We start from the raw sequence: 17,373 nt of genomic DNA, 5'->3' as shown, positions 1-17,373 counted from the left end.
AGGTGAGGAGGGCATCCCCGGGTTCATGGTCATGTCAATGATAGATGCAGCCCGAGATCCTTTTAAACTTCGTTGGCCTATTACCAAAGTTTGCCTCTCCATCCTTCCCATTCCCCACATGCATTGTGAGAGATTCTAAGGGCAGATGGACATTTGCTAAGCTGCCTGTTGCCTAATCTGTACCTTCTGCAGGGTAGGGAACAAAGTGGCTACTTTTTCCTGGAAATCCTTTATACTAGATATCAAGTTGATATTTACCTGTCTTGCCTTCTCTAAGTTGCCCAACCCTGAGAGCTTTTTATGTAGAGAAAATTGCCTAAATTCTTCCTCTGATGTCAGTTGAGTCCCTCATCTTTCTGGATCTTGGTGTTTTCATACAAGGTACCTTCCCACTTTTGAACCTCTGTGGTACTTGCCAATGATTTAGAATGTAGAACCTTAGTCCTTATTTTTATCCCTTAGGAATTTCAATGTCTTAATCTAAAATATAGGTGCAGCGGCTTTTTGGGTACATCTCCAAGACAGGTGCTCCCCTATAACATGCTGACTTAGGTCAATGTAATTTACCAGCTTCCCAGGAGGTAGTTTTGAGAATTACTTTAACTTTCAGTGGTCAGAAGGGTGCTGCTCATCATTTAAAACTTATTGTAAATACGCATTAGAATATCAGTTACTATTATCAGGCACTAATTCCAGGCTCAGTGACTGGGACTGCCCAGAGGAACAAAGCCTGCTTCTCCTTTTCAGTGAATTTAAACAGTTTACTTTCAAATTGGAAACATCATAGATGCTATGGGCTTTTCTTTAGTAGCACTACTTGCTTTGTCTTGATAAAACTTATTTTAGTCTTATTCTAGTTCATAGGTTCCCCGTGAATTAGGAAGAGCCAGTTGTTGGCATAATCTTATATCCTGTGGTCTCTTGTAGTCAGGTTGTCCAATAAGAACTCGTTATTTGCATCTCAACCTAGATCTTTATACTCTCTGACCAAAAGGGTGTGAAATAAATATATATGTATATTTTGTAGAATAATACAGCATTTTTACCTTTGGCTCATCTTTCTTGCTGCTGTTACTATCTAAGCAACCACCAACTTGCTAAGCTAGACAGGGCATTAGGGATCCCTAGAGTTCAGCCATTTCCTGGGTCCTATTCTGGGATCCTATTTTTGACTGGTCTACATTGTGCCTTGGTGTAGCTGCTGTTTTCCCGGAACTTCCTGAGTGCTTGTGATGTGCTACCGTAGGCAGTTGTAGGTTGAGTGGGTTTCTGGGAGCAGCTGCACATTCTATCTCTGTTCTTGACCTGTTGCTGACATTTGAATAGATAAAGAGCTATCCTCTGCCAGGCTGCTGCAGAACAGCACCTGTTACTGTCACTCAATCCACCATTCGCTCAGCTGAATGGTAAAACCTATTCTCTTTCTTAAAGGAGCCTTTTAAAAAACATGGTCTTCTCCACTATCAATCACAATGTAGGGAACGTAGGTAGTATGTGGATAGGTAGTATCTGCCTTTAAATTCAGTGTGTTCTTGAAGACTGTGTCTTTAAGCGAACTGTCTTTTGTCTTGCTGTTGTTTTGAGGAAATAAGGAGGTAAGAGTGGGAGTGGAGGAAGGGCAAGGGAAGATAGATTGTGAAGTCACACATCTTTAGCAGACACAGCGGATTGGTGAAGGGGCAGAATAGATGACCCAGTCACACAGACACATAAGGCAAATACTCCCCACACATATAGGCATGTGCTAGATGCAGCTGGACACTACGGGTTCTGTATGGTGTTCCCAGCCATGCACGTGTCATTTCCATCCCACTTTTATGTTTATGGCTAAGTGGACTAAGTCCACTATATGATAACAGCATGAGGGTAAGCATGGGAGCCAATTGAGCAGATCTTTCATAGTCTTTGTGCAACCTGGAGAGCCTCAGACTCAAGACATCTTCATTATTGGGGCCAGCTATAGTTTTATTTGGGTGTCTGAAGGCAAAGGCTGCCATTGGGAGTCTGTCAAGGGAAGTCCTCAGAGCTGCAGTGAGAGCTAAAATTCTTGCCAGGGTATCATTAGCAGCCTTCCACATTTATTTGGGGGCAGACGTTTCCTTGCCCTTACTCCTGCCGTGTCATAACCTTGTGCCCAAGAGAACTCTAGTCTTTCATTTATAGAAAGGATGTAGAGCCAAGATGTTTGAAGAGCAACTTCCCTCACCCACTTGGTTTCCATGGCTACTTCTCTTGAATGAATCTCCCAATTATGTCTGTTTAATGTTATGGTCTTCTTAGTTTCAGCCGGATCATTCATCCATCATTCAAATCCCAAATCACCAAAGCTGAATTTGTAACCTTCTCTTACAAATCTACTTCTCCTACTGTCTTGTCTTATATCTATGGATGGAGCAGCATCCTTCCAGGCTCCCAGGCTCAAATCATCAGTCATCTCTGGGTATGAGCAAAAGGGAAGGGACAAGCAATCCAATAATATTCATTCTAAATTTGTAGAATTTTGTATCCATTACTTCCCTTTCACTCCATTCATTTTCATGATCAGACTCCTTCGATCATGATTTATCAGTCTTGGCACTATTGACATTTTGGGCTGGATAATTCTTTGTTGTAGGGGGCTGCCCTGTGCATCAGAGGGTATTCAGCAGCATCTCTGGCCTCTACCCACTAGGTGCCATAGCATTCTTCCTAGATGTGACAACCCAAAATATCTTCAGACATTGTCAAATGTCCCCTGGAACAGGGGATAGGGAGCTGGTTGTGTCAAGAATGAGGCTTAGGTCGTCTGGTTTGGGCAACCGTATATATGGTAATATCACCCGCTGAGATCAGAACAATGAGAGAGGACCGGGAGGCTCTTGAGTTTCCTTTTGGACATGTTGAGTTTTAAGTGCCTTTGAGGTCTAGGTCAGAGATATAAATTTGGGTGAATAGTTGCAAATGGGGATGAGATTGCCTAGAGAGAGAGAGGAAGGAGTGAGTAGAAGTCTATGGGGAACTCACATTGAATGACTACTTAAAGAAGGATGAGCTTGCAAGGGAGGCAGGCAAGGAGTAGCCAGACAGGTAGGATGAAAACCAGGATGGTACCATCTCACAGAAGGCAAATGGAAGAGTGTTTCAAAAAGGAGAGAATAATCATTAGTGTAGAATGTGGCTGAGAATTCAAATGATGACAACTGAAAACATGTTAGCTGTATTTGGTAATGTGGGAGTCAGTATTTTTCCAACCTTCAACACTTGCTCCTGCCCATTTGACAACGAAGGTATGAATGGTTCATGGAGGAGTGCATGGAAATAGGCCAGGGCAGAAGTCACTTGCTTACATATTTATTCAAGTGTTCATTCCATTCACATGCAATATATCTACTTATGCACCAGGCCTAGGTGGCAAGAAATAGACATTTTTTTTTTCATAATAGAGAATTCTGCATTCAGAAATCTGGGTAGCTTTCTATTTCTAGAATTTTTATGGGACTTTTATCAAATATGTAAATTTTACCATCATGTTGGTTCAGAAAAGATGCTCCTAATGCCCAATCAAAACTTTGCTAAGATTTATGGCAAGTATGCTCTTGCTCTGGGTTTAGGATTGCCCCTACTTTCTTCCCTTACCCCTGATAGAAAGGGGAAGAAGGAGCAGAGTCTGAGGAACAGAGATGAAGGACACTATTGTCTTTACAGAAATGTACGTGCATATAAAAGAATAGGAATGTAAGTAGTTGTCTAGAACCATAACTCTCCACTAATTTGGACTCCACTGCTATGAATTTTATGATCATTTCAGAATCTAAGGTTCTCTTGGATTACTTAAGGAAAAACAGCTTGTTAACCAAATGACTAACGTAAGAAGATTGCAGTGGAGAAGCTCAACCTTTTCATAGGAGGAAGGGCCTTAAAGAGTATTTACGTATCAACAAAGGATACGTTAATTAGATATGCTTTTGGAATTCAGATCAAATGATTGTAGTAAGAGTAACATGGGTACATTTATCTAAAATGCGTTCTTTGATTCCGATTTCGCAATTTGGAAGAGTCCAAAGTAATTAGGTTTGATTAGTCACTATCCAGGTCCAAAGCGCTCAGTGAAGTCAGGTGTATTCAGCTTCATTTGACAGTCTATGTTCTGAATAGTTGCTCCCAAGTCTTAGAGCTCCTCCCATGACGTCTCTTTCTGTGCCCCCGCCCCCTTCACAGTGATGTTTCTCTTTTCTGCAGATGAAGACCAAGAGGAGTAGGATCCTTCAGAGTGACTATATGAACATGACCCCCCGGAGGCCAGGGCCCACCCGAAGGCACTACCAACCCTACGCCCCAGCACGCGACTTTGCGGCATACCGTTCCTGACATGGACGCCTATCCAGATGCAAGCCGGCTGGCAGCGCTTCACCTGCTCAACACAACTGCTCTGGATAGGAAAAAACTGCCTCGTCTTCAGCCGGCCACCAGCTCCCATTAGGGGCTCCTATTAGGCCAACGATGCCAATGTTTCTTGAATGACTAGACCAAATAACATTTTGAGGCTCTGAAATGAAGTTAAAGAATATTGCTGTGGCAGGCTCTATCTTGTAGTGCCATGACCCAAATTTCAACTTACCATGTATTTATTGACTTGATCAAGAGGTTACAGTAGAGAACAAAAAGCCAGTGGATTCTGTTAGCCTTGAAATCTGTTTTCCATTTCACTTCTTTTTCATCTCACTCACCTGAACACTGTGGCCAAGCGGAGTGTCATATGGAAGGACTTTTTAGATGGAGAAGAAAGGTTACAAAACCATTCCTTTTGGTTAAAGAGGGGTTTAGGGTGGGGGTAGGTAAGGGTGGGGGAGGGGGGAGACTTCATATTTTTAAAATCATTAAAACACTGTCTCTCATTCATGAAATGAGCCACTAGTTCCTATTTAATACTTTTGGTTAAGAAAGATATAGACATTGTGTTTTTTGTTTTTTTGTTTTTTTGAATTCTGGTCATATTTAGTCCTTTGGACCAGTGGAATACCTTCAAAGCAATTTGAAGCAGTCTTGCTCTTCTTACTCCCTGCAATGGGAATTCAATGTAGTATTGACAATATGATTTGAAAAGAATAAAGCAGTCCCCCCAAACCACAGAAGAATGTGTCAGGAAATGAAACCACCCGATGTCAAAATTATTTGAATACTATGAAGTGTTATTTCTTTAGCAGATCATTCCAGTCACATCATAGAGGGGGCTTTTCTGTTCCATATATTTCAGATTTGCTGGGTTGGTCTCTTTGTTATCTGTGCAGAAATCTAAAGTGGGATGCTGAAAGCGTATCCAGAGCAGCAATGATACTGTGAAAAAGGGGTGTTAGTACTCATTAGGGTATATGGAGGATGAGTCCCAAGATGCTTCTTCTAAAGGAGGAGAATAGAAGGGAATGATGCGACTCTTGCCAGTGTGCTCAGGGAGTGGCTGGCATCTGGTGGAAGATTTCCAGAAGACAACAGGCAAAAGGAAATGTGGCAAGAACTCCTTTACAGAGACTTTATGTGCTTTAGGGCTCAGCGCTCCAGAACTCTGTGGGTTCAGCTGTGTGTTTACCCTGGAGGTCCAATGACATGGAAAAGTATTTTGGAGTATGTCTTTTGAGTCCACATCAAAGTTCTCAAGATACTCAACAAAGCCTGACCCTGTAAAGCCTGACCTTGTAATGAGCACAGATATTTTTCTGCCTCCGGTTTGGGTCAAATGGAGTATGCCTGGGGACCTTGAAGAAGAGCTTTACTGCTGCCTTTACAATTTGTTCAGTGCCTCGATTTATTCAGACGTTAGAGGAGTCTAGGTTGTAGAAGCAGATGAAATAGATCTTGTCCAAGTCCCATTACTAGTTGGCCTCAGGCAAGTTGCTGACTTTCTAAGACTCTGGCTTTTCAACTATAAAATGGAGGTAATGATCATAATGTACTGGACCAGTGATGTACTGCTCTGTCCCTAGACTATAATCTCCATCAGGGCATGACCCAAATTTGTCCTTTTTTCATGCTTGTCCCTGATGCTTAGTACCATACCTGACAAATAATGTTAGCTATTATTATTATTGCCATATAAATTATGTATAAAGATTAAACTGGGAAATGCCCCGAGAAGGGGAAGAATATTGTAACACAAATTTAAACCCACTACCCAGGGATAAGGTGCTATAAAATTTGAGAATCTCTTAACTTCTGCCATTTTCCTGTTTTGGAATATTTTAGCTTGTAATGAAATGTACAGCATTCTGCCCCCCACTTTTATGTATAGAAAGAAGTCTTCTTTAATTTTTTTTTTTTTTGTGTGTGTGATGTGGGGAGGGATAGGAATCCTATGATTCCAGACAGAAAATATTGTACTTCAGTTGACTTTGAAATGGGCTTCCATTCCATGAATATAATTAACCCAAAGAAGGTCAAACTCGCTAGTACTTGGGTGACAAAAACTGAATTTTTAGTGGCACGTGTGCTGCATTGCCAGCCTCTTGGCACACAGAGTTCTTTAATCCAAGTGACTGGATTGGATTTGAAAATGATAGAGCTAGAGAATTTTTAGAAAGGGCAATGTCAAAACATAAATTTCAAAAATGGAAAGATTTGATCTTTGGTAAAAAAAATGGTTTTATTTTCTGATGGGAAAAATAGGTCTACTAAAGATGAATCACACTTTAGATTTCTCTTACTCACTCTGAACAGAGCCAAAGTAGAAATGTTAACAGGGAAGTCCATTTTCATTATTAGTATGAGCCAAGAAATGGTTTAAAAACAGTGGTTGGAGCAATGCTTTTACAGTTTCACATAAGGTAATTATGAAGAAAATAATGCCATTTGCTGCTATTATTGTAAGAGTCTCATAGTTAACAGTATTTCTATAATTTTTGATTGTGAACTCACTTATGTTGGACTAAGCATGCCAGTTTAAAGAGACCAAGTGTACATTATGTTCTGTGTACTCAGTGGTAAAATTACTGAACTGTCACGTACCTGTTTTTAAATTTATGCTTTAGTATTTGTCTTTCAAAGCAGGTATGCTTCAGTTTTGGCCATGAATCTGGAGAAAACTTGCTATTTAAAAATGGTGTGGGATAAATCTTTTAAAGTAAATCTCCAGTTTAGCTTTTTAAAAAAAACCCAAACTTTCAGATAGTAGTTTTATTTCAAGCAAGGTACACTCCTGGTTTGTTTACTTGGCTTTAGTCACAATTTCTCATCATACCAATGGTTTAGATCTTTGAGATGTCAGGCTGTGCATTTTGTGTGATGTGAATGTTCTACGAGAGACATCAAACTTTAGTCTTGACCCCATCAGTCCCTTGGGTTAACTAACGGATCCACTAGTTATCATGGCTAATTTAATGGAGATGTTGATGGTTAAATGGATGTTAGATCCCTCATTTCAGCTTTTTGCTCTGCTGGATAAGAGCCACAGCCCACCTGGGGACTGACCCCAAAGTGTTAAATTCAAATACATTCTGGAGGTTAGAGATGGTGGCAGTGATGGACCCAGAACTAGGGTCATCACTGCTGTAGACCTGTAACTGACCCAAGTCAAGGACAGTGGCAAGGATTTTCTCAAGTCCTGGGCTGAGTGACTTCTCACGCTAAGCACATTTGAAGCTCAGGAAATCTCTCCTGGAGGTATATGCATACTTTCCAACATATTTCTCCTCAAACATCACAGGCATGTTTCCATCTCGGGGCTTTTACACATACTCTTTCCTTTGTCTGGAATGTTCTCTTCTGGGTATCTATCTGGCTTGCTCCCTCATTTCCTTCAGGCCTCTGCTCAAATGTTACTTTCTGCCCTAGTTAATACCCCCACTTGCCCCACCAACCCTATATACTTTCCTTGCTTGCCTTGTTACCATAGCATTTCACCATCTCTTATGCAAGATTTTTAAAAACTTATTTATTTGTTTATTGTTTGTTTCCCCAAAGTAGAATGTAAGATTCATGAGGGATGGAACTTTGTCTGCTTTGTTTATTGCCATATCCCCAGTGCCTAGAAAAGTACCTGGAATGAAATGTATATTTATTGATTAAATGAATGAACTGCATACACCTTATGTAGTAATGGTCAGCTTAAATGTACTAATCATACTCTGAGAAGGAGAGAGTCAGCTCTGTTTTCTACTTTTCTATTAATAAGTTCAAAAATCCATTTTATCAGTGAAACAGGAGGTAAAACATATATAATACACAGCCAAACTTGATGAAAGAAAACCTGATAGATAGAAGTTCATTCACATTTTAGAAATCTTTGTGCAGTGATGAAAACCAATACTGTTAGAATCATCTTAAAAGGTCATGCTAAATAAGCCACAGACAAGAGTAAGTTGCTTTTCCATTGTAGTTCCCAAATTTGCTCTTAACAGAGTATCGACCATGTTTTAAACATGACTTTAGACTGAGACTTCTAACACTGTTGCCTTGGTAGTTAAAATCCCATCTCACTATGAACTGCTACTCATTTCTCTTTTTTTTTTTTTTTTTTTGACCCCAGCAAATTCTATAAATGCCTTGCCTGGCTATGATTCAAAAAGAGCTCACAGATGAGAATGCTGGGGATAGATAATTTCAGCTTCTTTATCTGTCATGCTCATAACTGAACACTCTAATGGCTTGTAACAGTTTAAAAATAAAAGACCAACAACAAACAAAATAGTGGCACTTTTAGTAAATTGAAAATTCAAATCAGATATGTTAATCGCCAGACACACACACACACACACGCACACACACACACGGCTATCATCTTGCAGGTAGGGGAAGGCCCTTGAAAAAGAGACACAGAGCTTGTCTGATAATTTACATAGCGGCTCCTATTTATTTAATTGCAAACTCTTCTTTGAAGGTGGCCTGACGTTAGATAGGTGTACCATGAGTTCTTCTCCAAAGTGACTCTTCTTTGTTGAAGTGGAGCTCATTAAATTTAATAAAGGTAAACTTGAAAAAGATGAGTTTATATGCATCCTCCTACTCCAAAAAACCCTGAACTTAGCTAATCACTCATGAATTCAATTGGACGAACCAATTCAATCAGAAAGGGACAAGACTGGTAAAAATCAGCCATTAAATGTATCTGCTCAATAAGTGCTCCTTTATTGGGCTAATAAAAATAGTGTAACCTAGTTATGTAAAAAGGTTCTAGCACCTTGAAACCCAAGTTCAAAGTGCAATCAAATGCAAACTTAATAACTTTACCTAACAGATCTCCCACCATGTTCTAACTACATAACTATTGAATGATATAATTGCTCACAGCCCTGAATTACCTTTTTTTCTCTAGTCTGATAAAAAATATGGATTTTTTTTAAGCAGTATCCTTTCTCCTCTCTCATCTTGCCTGTAACAGAGATAATGGATGAGTGGGAAAAATCAAAGAAACTTCTAGATCCATCATAATGGAGGCCAAACCACCACACCAGCAGCAGCAACTGGAATGGTCTGAGAGTCATTACAAGACCCTTGTTTGGTAACTTATTTGTGTCTCCTAAGTTGAGGCACTGCCTCACTCTTGACTTTTCGTCAGTGGTACTCAGAAGTTTGGTTCTTAAGGAACAAATCTGCATGGGTGGATCTCTCCACTGTCTCTGATGGCATCCCAAATGAATGGATGCTTTCCCTTCGAAGATTCACAGGCTCTCACAACTTAGAAACCCAGACCACTGTCCAGAGCAGAATGTAGTACACTTTTGCGGTATTTCTTTTGTTCTTTTCAGGGTGTGTGGACACTTGGGCTCCATACTTGAAAAATGCTCGGGATGAAATACAGGTGATCCAAGAATATTTTGTCTTTTCTAAGCTGACCTCATTATTGAGACTACTCAAAAGGCCAGAATGTATGCTTTCCAAAGACCAGCTACGTATCCTGTTTGCCTGATTAAATTGTGAAAGGTGTTGGAGTGCCAGGAATTCAAGGGGACGAAAAGTCACAGAAGGGTGAATTTATCCTAGAGTAGGGGTGGACTAGATTCTCCTTACATTGCCTCTTGATAGTGCTGTCTTGATGACAGATTTAAACACTCCTCTGGCTCCAAAGAACAAGTTGTGAGAGCTGGGTGGAAATGTCAGTTGAAACAGAAGAGCAGCAAACAGCTTTGTTTTCCTATAGTTGTGGTTTTACTTGGTGATGATGACACATGAAGATGAAAATGTGCAGCATGAACTCCAGTTGTTATCTGAGTGAGCATCTCTGCCAACACTGAAGGATATGTGTGGGTGTCACCTGCAAGCAAAGAGAGAGAGAAAGAAAAAGAGGCCCTGTTTCGGAAAGAAGAGCCAGTTAATCAAAGATCAACAAGTGGTGATGTTTATTTCATGAGCTTTATCTTTGATTTCCTTCCCCTCGTTAATCTTCAAGTCTCAATTTTGTCTCTGGACTAAATATATAAGTGTCTGGTGATTGAGGAAGGGGTGGAAAGGTGGGCTTGAATGGGGATCATGGCCATTACTATAGTCATTTGGTCATTTTTTCATCTCCTGGGCACAGATTAACAATTGATATGTTAGCTTCTAAATGGTATGTTAGCTTCTAACTTTTGAGAACCTGTGGCATATTATGCAAGGATAGACAAACTTGAGATTGCTGTTGGGACCCTTTTTCACTCCCAACCCTGTGCAACTCTTGTTTCACTTGTTTTATGCTTCTTCCTCCTTCCTTCCTATTCATTCGTTCAATAACTATTCAACGAGCACCTGCTCGGCTCTAAGAAATGGGGTAGATACTGGGTATGTGGCAGTGAGCAACACGGACATTATTATCTCCACACTTACGAAATGTAAAAGGTAGACTTTATATAGCCCTTTTCCTTCTTCTTTAAACACGCTCCTCCTCTTGGTAACCATTTAGTCTTAATTATGGGCTCAGACCTTCATGTGGCTGTTTGATAACCTCTGTTCTGTTGGTTTGCCTGAAATCTATTTCTTTGAGATGTTCTTATTTAACATTTCTAGTGTCTTAGAATGAGGTATTGATAAACTTTTTCTGGAAAGGACCAGATAGTAAATATTTTAGGCTTTGCAACCACATGGTCTCTTGCAGCTATTCAACTCTGCCACTGTAGTGCAAAAGCAGCCATAGACAATATGTAAACAAATGAGCATGTCTGCATTCCAATAAACCTTTATTTGTAGACATTGATACTTGAATATCATGTAACTTTCATATGTTACACAATATGAGTATTCTTTTGATTTTTTTTCCCAACCACATATACATGTAAAATCCATTCTTAGCTTATGGGCTGTTCAAAAGCAGGCTGTGGGCTGCATTTGGCCTGCAGGCTGCAGTTTGCTGACTTAGACCCACACCACAATTTTAGTTACAATTATGTCTTTGAGTTCCAGTCACCATCTGCATTTTTAGGGCTGGAAGCAATCAGTTTGGATGTGTAAAAAGGCTTCTTGGAAGTGGTGAATGTTAAGCATCTGTTTTGAAAGAAGGACATGGATCATGCAAGAAGGAAGAAGAAACTTCGTCTGAGGGAAAGTCATTTTAGGTAGAAGAAATGGGAAATTAAAAGTAAAGATGAGGAGAAGCTGTTTGAATGATGATGCAGTCCCCTGTACATTATTGCTAAAAGCCTAAAAATCTTAGGAATTGTGGTTACTCTTCTCTCAAGTCCAGTTTGCCTTTTCTCCTCTTTTCTAAGCATCAAATCCTTTTAATCTCCAAAGAAACAAAGCAAATTTTGAATCACAGCAGGTAGGGCCAAAAAATATGGCTTTGTTTAGTGTAATGAACAGGACCACTTTCACGGTGAACTCTTCCACACGTAGCACAATCCAATCCAACATGGGGTAGGTGCAGCAGAGATCAGAAGCAGCTGTCTCAGAATTGGCCCCCTACTTTCTGCCCATCATCCATGATTTCAATCTGCACTTGGCTGCCATTTTATAGGGGACCAAGAGTGACCACCCCCTGGAATCCAAACTTTCACAGGGAAGTGGTAAAATCAGTTTTACTTACATAAGAAGGACACTGACCTAGCCCTTACCATTCTCTCATCTCCATTCATGTCTCTTGTCTACAGCTGCTGGTTACACCCAAGGTACGAACAGTCTCTGGAAGCAGTCCAGCATATGTGGGCACCCCAAGTCATACACCCATCTGGGCAATTTAAAAATAGAGCCAAATGTAGCATTTAGTCTGATCTGTCCAGCCAAGATGAGGAAATTGCCTCTAAAAGGTCAGATGATTAAGATCATTGTGCCAATAGTCTAGGATGTCAGTAATGAATAAAGATTCTGGCAGAATGAATTTATCCTGACTTTGTATATGGCATTCAAGTTCTGGGTCTACATGAACAGCCTCAGGAATTCCAAGATTTTTCTTTTCCGTCATGTAGGCCCACTGTGTATATTTATGTGTTGTGTGCCCTGCACAGGGCCCCTAGCCAAAGGGGGTGGAGGGGGCTGAAATCCCTTTGGATCCCCTTAAGCTACTCACCTGCAAGAGCTAGGTCCACCTGCAGAGAGTGCCTTTCTCTACTGCCCACACATATGGACTGCTGAGGTCCTGACAGAATGCTTGCCTTTCTGCTACTTGGTGACTGCATTCCTTATAGAATAAATTAGGTCCTCATTCTCAAAACAGGAATTATCTAGGATGAGCAAGAGTTAACAATCAACCAAAAAAGTGGAATTGTTCTTAATACCATAAAAATTTCTCTCTTGGGTCCCTTCTTTATTCTTTTCTGCACTATTTATTTATTTATTTATTTTTCTGCACAATTTAATTCCGTTGGGTGGTTTTCTCTGAAATACTTCTTGGTGGGGGGAGGGTGGTTTAGGAGTAATGTGAGAAGAAACTTCCTGGCTCAGATCTCAGAGGAAAAAAACCTGTGCCCTGGAGAACACCAGGTTTGGAGTTCTTTCCTGGGCTGTCCTTGGAACTTTTCTGTTAATGGCAGAATGTATTCTTATTTTGTAGTTCTCAGTACATGAGTGGCTTGGACTAAATAACTTCAAGTCTGATATCTATAATAGGTATCGTATAATCATATTCCCGATTATAACTCTGCCAAAATAATCGTCCCCAAATAAATTCATTGCTTTGGGTTTTTGCCCATCACCGCATTCCTATTTTATAGCTATAAATATTTTATGTTTGATATTTTTCAGTAAGGATTATTTGAATAAATCTATAATTTCCTATAACTCTTAAATTCAGTAATTGATCATAAAGGTTTCCATTACTTTCTCTTAAGAAAATCATGAACTTTATTCATACATTTTAGGTCAGAAATCTTGAAAACTTTTTGGAACTTATGGATTTCTTGTGTGAATTTAATCTTAAAAGCACCTTCATGTTATAGCACAAGAAACTATTACATCATTTTTAGAGTTTATCATTTTCCAAATAATAAACTTCTTGATGACATAAACTTTACATTATTTAGTCTTCCATGGTGAACTATTATCTTGAATATGATACGTGCTCAGCACATCTTTTTTTGTTGTTGTTAACATTTTGTTTTAATTTAATTTAATTTAATTTAATTTAATTTAATTTAATTTAATTTAATTTTAAAGAGAGAGAGAGAGAGCGAGAGCGAGTGAGAGCATGCCTGTGCAGCAGATGGCCGGGTAGGGCGGGGGGGGGGGGGACGGGGGAGAGAGAGAGAGAGAGAGAGAGAGAGAGAATCCCAAGTAGGCTCAGCGCTATCAGCATAGAGCCCAATGTGGGGCTTAAACTCACAAACCATGAAATCATGACCTGAGCCAAAAGCAAGAGTCAGATGCTTAACTGACTGAACCACATAGGTACCCCACTCAGCACATCTTAATTGGATGAATAAATGGATGGATGAATGACATCTGTCATTTGATAAATATCTGCAAGCTGTTTTGGCCTTTGACAGATTAGATCAACTAGCTACTGTGAAAAGACTTGGGAAAATTGAGGACTACTGATAAAGATTTAGAATTTCATAGATTGTCGAAATGTATTCTATTAATATATACATTTTCAGACATTGTTTAGACATTCAGAAGCAAAACCCATTTCCCCTTCCTTGGCAACAAACAGAACTCTAATTGTGTTCATGTATCTACCCCATTGTGCTTCTGGGGCGTTCCAGGGAGTGGGTAATAATTGGTTTAAGCCAGAATAGTGGTCCTATCTTCTCATTAGTGACTGCTTTTAAGCATGGACATGTGACAACATTCTGAACTAGAGCCAAGGCAGTGTGTTCTAAGAGGTCTCTGGGAAATTTTTTCCTGGCTCTTTAAAAGAGGTCGGTGGAAATAAACAGTCTCTTTCCTGCTACAGAGTGTTGTGTCTGTAAGTGGCATCTGGAACAGTCATTTTAGGACTGAGAGGAGAGGAGAGTTAACCCAAAAAGAACACGCAGAGATACACAGAGCGGGAAGAGAGGAGGAACCTGTGTTCTGATGACATCGTTGAGCTGTAGAATGAACCAACACTGAAGCTGTTCTTCCTTCAACTTCTTGTCATGTGAAACAATAAATAACTTTATCATTTAAGGCATTTGAGTTGGCTTTTCTGTTGCATGAAGCTTAAAGCATTTAACTAGTAACTCCTTTATGCTTATTGATGTTCATAAACACTCAGATTATATTACTTGGTATACACAGAACTTGACTCACTAGTATCTTGTCTCGTTGACATGCTCAGTAATTAGTCTCTGGTAACTGTGAATAACTAAATGTTATGCTAGATGTATACTTACGACAGTATTCATACCTGCTGACATGGGAAACTTGGGAAACTTGCTGCCTTGAACACACTGCCTATTGGGGTGTTGTAGATTGCAGAATAGCTGAAGATACAAGAAACTCACAAGAGATCAGTAAGACTTAACTGATAAGAAGGAGCACCTCCTACAAGGAGTCTGGGGAACTTATAGTCATAGATTTTTATTTTATTTTATTTTATTTTATTTTATTTTATTTTATTTTACTTTTTTAATCTACTCCCAAATTAGTTAGCATATAGTGCAACAATGATTTCAGGAGTAGATTCCTTAATGCCCCCTACGCATTTAGCCCATCGCCCCTCCCACAACCCCTCCAGTAACCCTGTATGTTCTCCATATTTAAAAGTCTCTTATATTTTGTCCCCCTCCCTGTTTTTATATTATTTTTGTTTGAATTAAATATATATGTGAAATACAAGAACACTGGTTTGCTTCCTTATAGTGTAGGACACTACACACCAGTAAAATCTAGCTGACTAGTCTCTTTTTATCCCTGTGTTTGTTTGTTTGTTTCTCTTTTTTACCTGTTTATGCCTTTATTGTCAATAATTGTTTTCTGTTATATAAACATGCCAAAAACTGAAGTTTCTCACACGTTCTCTTTTTTAATTTTTTTAATATTTATTCATTTTTGAGAGACAGAGCATGAGCGAGGGAGGGGCAGAGAGAGAGGGAGACACAGAATCCAAAGCAGGCTCCAGGCTCCGAGCTGTAAGCACAGAGCCCAGTACGGGACTCAAACTCACAGACTAGAAGATCATGACCTGAGCTGAAGTCAGATGCTTAACCGACTGAGCCACCCAGGTCCCCCTACACTTTCTTTCTTTTCTTTTCTTTTCTTTTCTTTTCTTTTCTTTTCTTTTCTTTTCTTTCTTTCTTTCTTTCTTTCTTTCTTTCTTTCTATATAATTTATTGTCAAGTTAGCTAACATACAGTGTATACAGTGTGCTCTTGGCTTCGCGAATAGATTCCTATGATTCATCACTTATATACAATACCCAGTGCTCATCCCAACAAATGCCCTCTTCAATGCCCATCACCCATTTTCTCCTCCTCCCCACCCCCCATCAACCCTCAGTTTGTTCTCTTTATCTAAGAGTCTCTTATGTTTTGTCTCCCTCTCTGTTTGAAACTATTTTTAATGCTCCTTAAACTCCGGGGACCAATAAGAGAGAGAGAGGTCATAGTAGGTGTAAAACAATAAATATTTAAAAATATCTTAAATTTAAAAATTCAAAATGTACTTTATTAAAAATATAATTAAAAAATTACATTGTTGATTTAGACCAGCAGCTTAAAATTAAAAAACAAAACAAAACAAAAACCTCTCCCATTTTTCTTCTACTGAAATCCTACCAAAAGGTCAAAGTAGGTTTGCTTAGTAGGCTTAGCCCCGATTACTTCAGTATCTCTTAGTTTCTGCAGTGGCTACTCAGGTAACACCAATCTTCCTTGGGATGACACATTAACTTCTAGAGTAGCTTTGGGATTTCCTGGAGGAAGCCTTGTGTCATGTGAAGAGAATGCAAACAGCACACATATGTTCAGTATAGTGATAGACACTGAGAAGGACAGAGAGGTTTAACACATAGTCCTGATCTCAGAAATTTACTATCTGGTTGGGTAAATAGAAGAGATTTACATAAACAGTATATGCTAAGCTCCAACTAAATGTTATACAATTCAAATTCAGAGGTGAAAGATCATGGTGGACTGGAATTTCAGATCTGGCTCTGGACTGGAATGAATGTTACTGTATATATATCTTTTCAAACTTGTGTGAAGTAGAATTGCTTTGAGGGGGAGTATTTGCACTTTCAATTTTTAGAAATATTGTCAATTTGCTTTGCATAGAGATCATACTGATATATATTCCCATCAGCCTTGTACGAGAGAGCCTGTTATCCTATTTATTACCAATAACACAGTTTTATCACAGTTTGATCTTTGCCAATTTGGTAGCTTAAAATGGTATCTCATCACTGAGTTAATTTGCATTTCCTTTTTTGTGAATCAGATTCAGTATCTTTTCATATGGTTAAGAGTCGTTCATATCTCATTTTTTGTGAACTATCTACTCACATTCTTTGTCCATTTTGTTTTCAGCTGTACTATTGCCTTTTAATGTAGGACCTCTTTAAGGAAAGTAGCTTTTTGCTTGTAACTCCTTCATTTTAGTGATGAAGATGCAAGCTCCTCATCAATATCTGCGAAATACTCATTCTGCGCCTGCACTGAACTTGGCACCGAAGTTAGATATAGCCCCTGTCCTCAGGAAGCTTCCGGGTTGTGGGAGACACAGTACCAGTCCCATGTTTTTTTTGGTCTATTATAAATAAGGCATAGGGAGTTATTGGAGCTCAAGGGTGTGGCACCACCTACGCATGGGAGGAGTTGGGGAGACTTAGGGAAGTATTCGTGGAACACGTGACACCAGCTGAATCTTAAAGGACAAGGGAGACTTAACCAGATCACAGAGAAGAGATTTACATTTCAGGTAGAGAGACCAGCTTGTGCAAAAACACAAGCATGGTGCCTTTGAGGAGTTCAGCATATGATTTCAGAGTGGCTGGAGAGCAGGTTGATATTGGAGAATGTAAGAGATGAGACTAGCAGTGTGGCTGACTTCATATTATGACAGACCCATGCCAAGAAATTT

At 39.5% G+C, this 17,373-nt stretch overlaps 1 protein-coding gene across 3 annotated transcripts in view; it reads left to right on the top strand.

Moving 5' to 3' along the window:
- Window positions 1–12,415, top strand: part of CD28 (CD28 molecule) — a 35,010-nt gene extending 22,595 nt beyond the window's left edge. The window contains exons 4-5 of one of the 3 annotated variants that reach the window (XR_006962716.1): window positions 4,219–5,909; window positions 9,347–12,415. Coding sequence is in view for 2 of the 3 variants with exons in the window: in XM_047083487.1 (XP_046939443.1) it covers window positions 4,219–4,347 (129 nt within the window). In the remaining variant the exon portion in view is untranslated. Of the gene's footprint in view, window positions 1–4,218 lie in introns of all 3 variants that reach the window. The other 2 variants (XM_047083487.1, XM_047083488.1) reach the window with 2 other exon arrangements.
- The last annotated feature ends 4,958 nt before the right edge of the window (window positions 12,416–17,373 follow it).

This window comes from Lynx rufus, unplaced genomic scaffold (assembly GCF_022079265.1).
Source record: "Lynx rufus isolate CCGP_SWC_20201006 ecotype Redwood Valley unplaced genomic scaffold, mLynRuf1.p SCAF_2, whole genome shotgun sequence".
Taxonomy (NCBI): domain Eukaryota; kingdom Metazoa; phylum Chordata; class Mammalia; order Carnivora; family Felidae; genus Lynx; species Lynx rufus.
The sequence above is the reverse complement of the archived record's forward strand: the minus strand, read 5'-3'. Positions and strand labels throughout refer to the sequence as shown.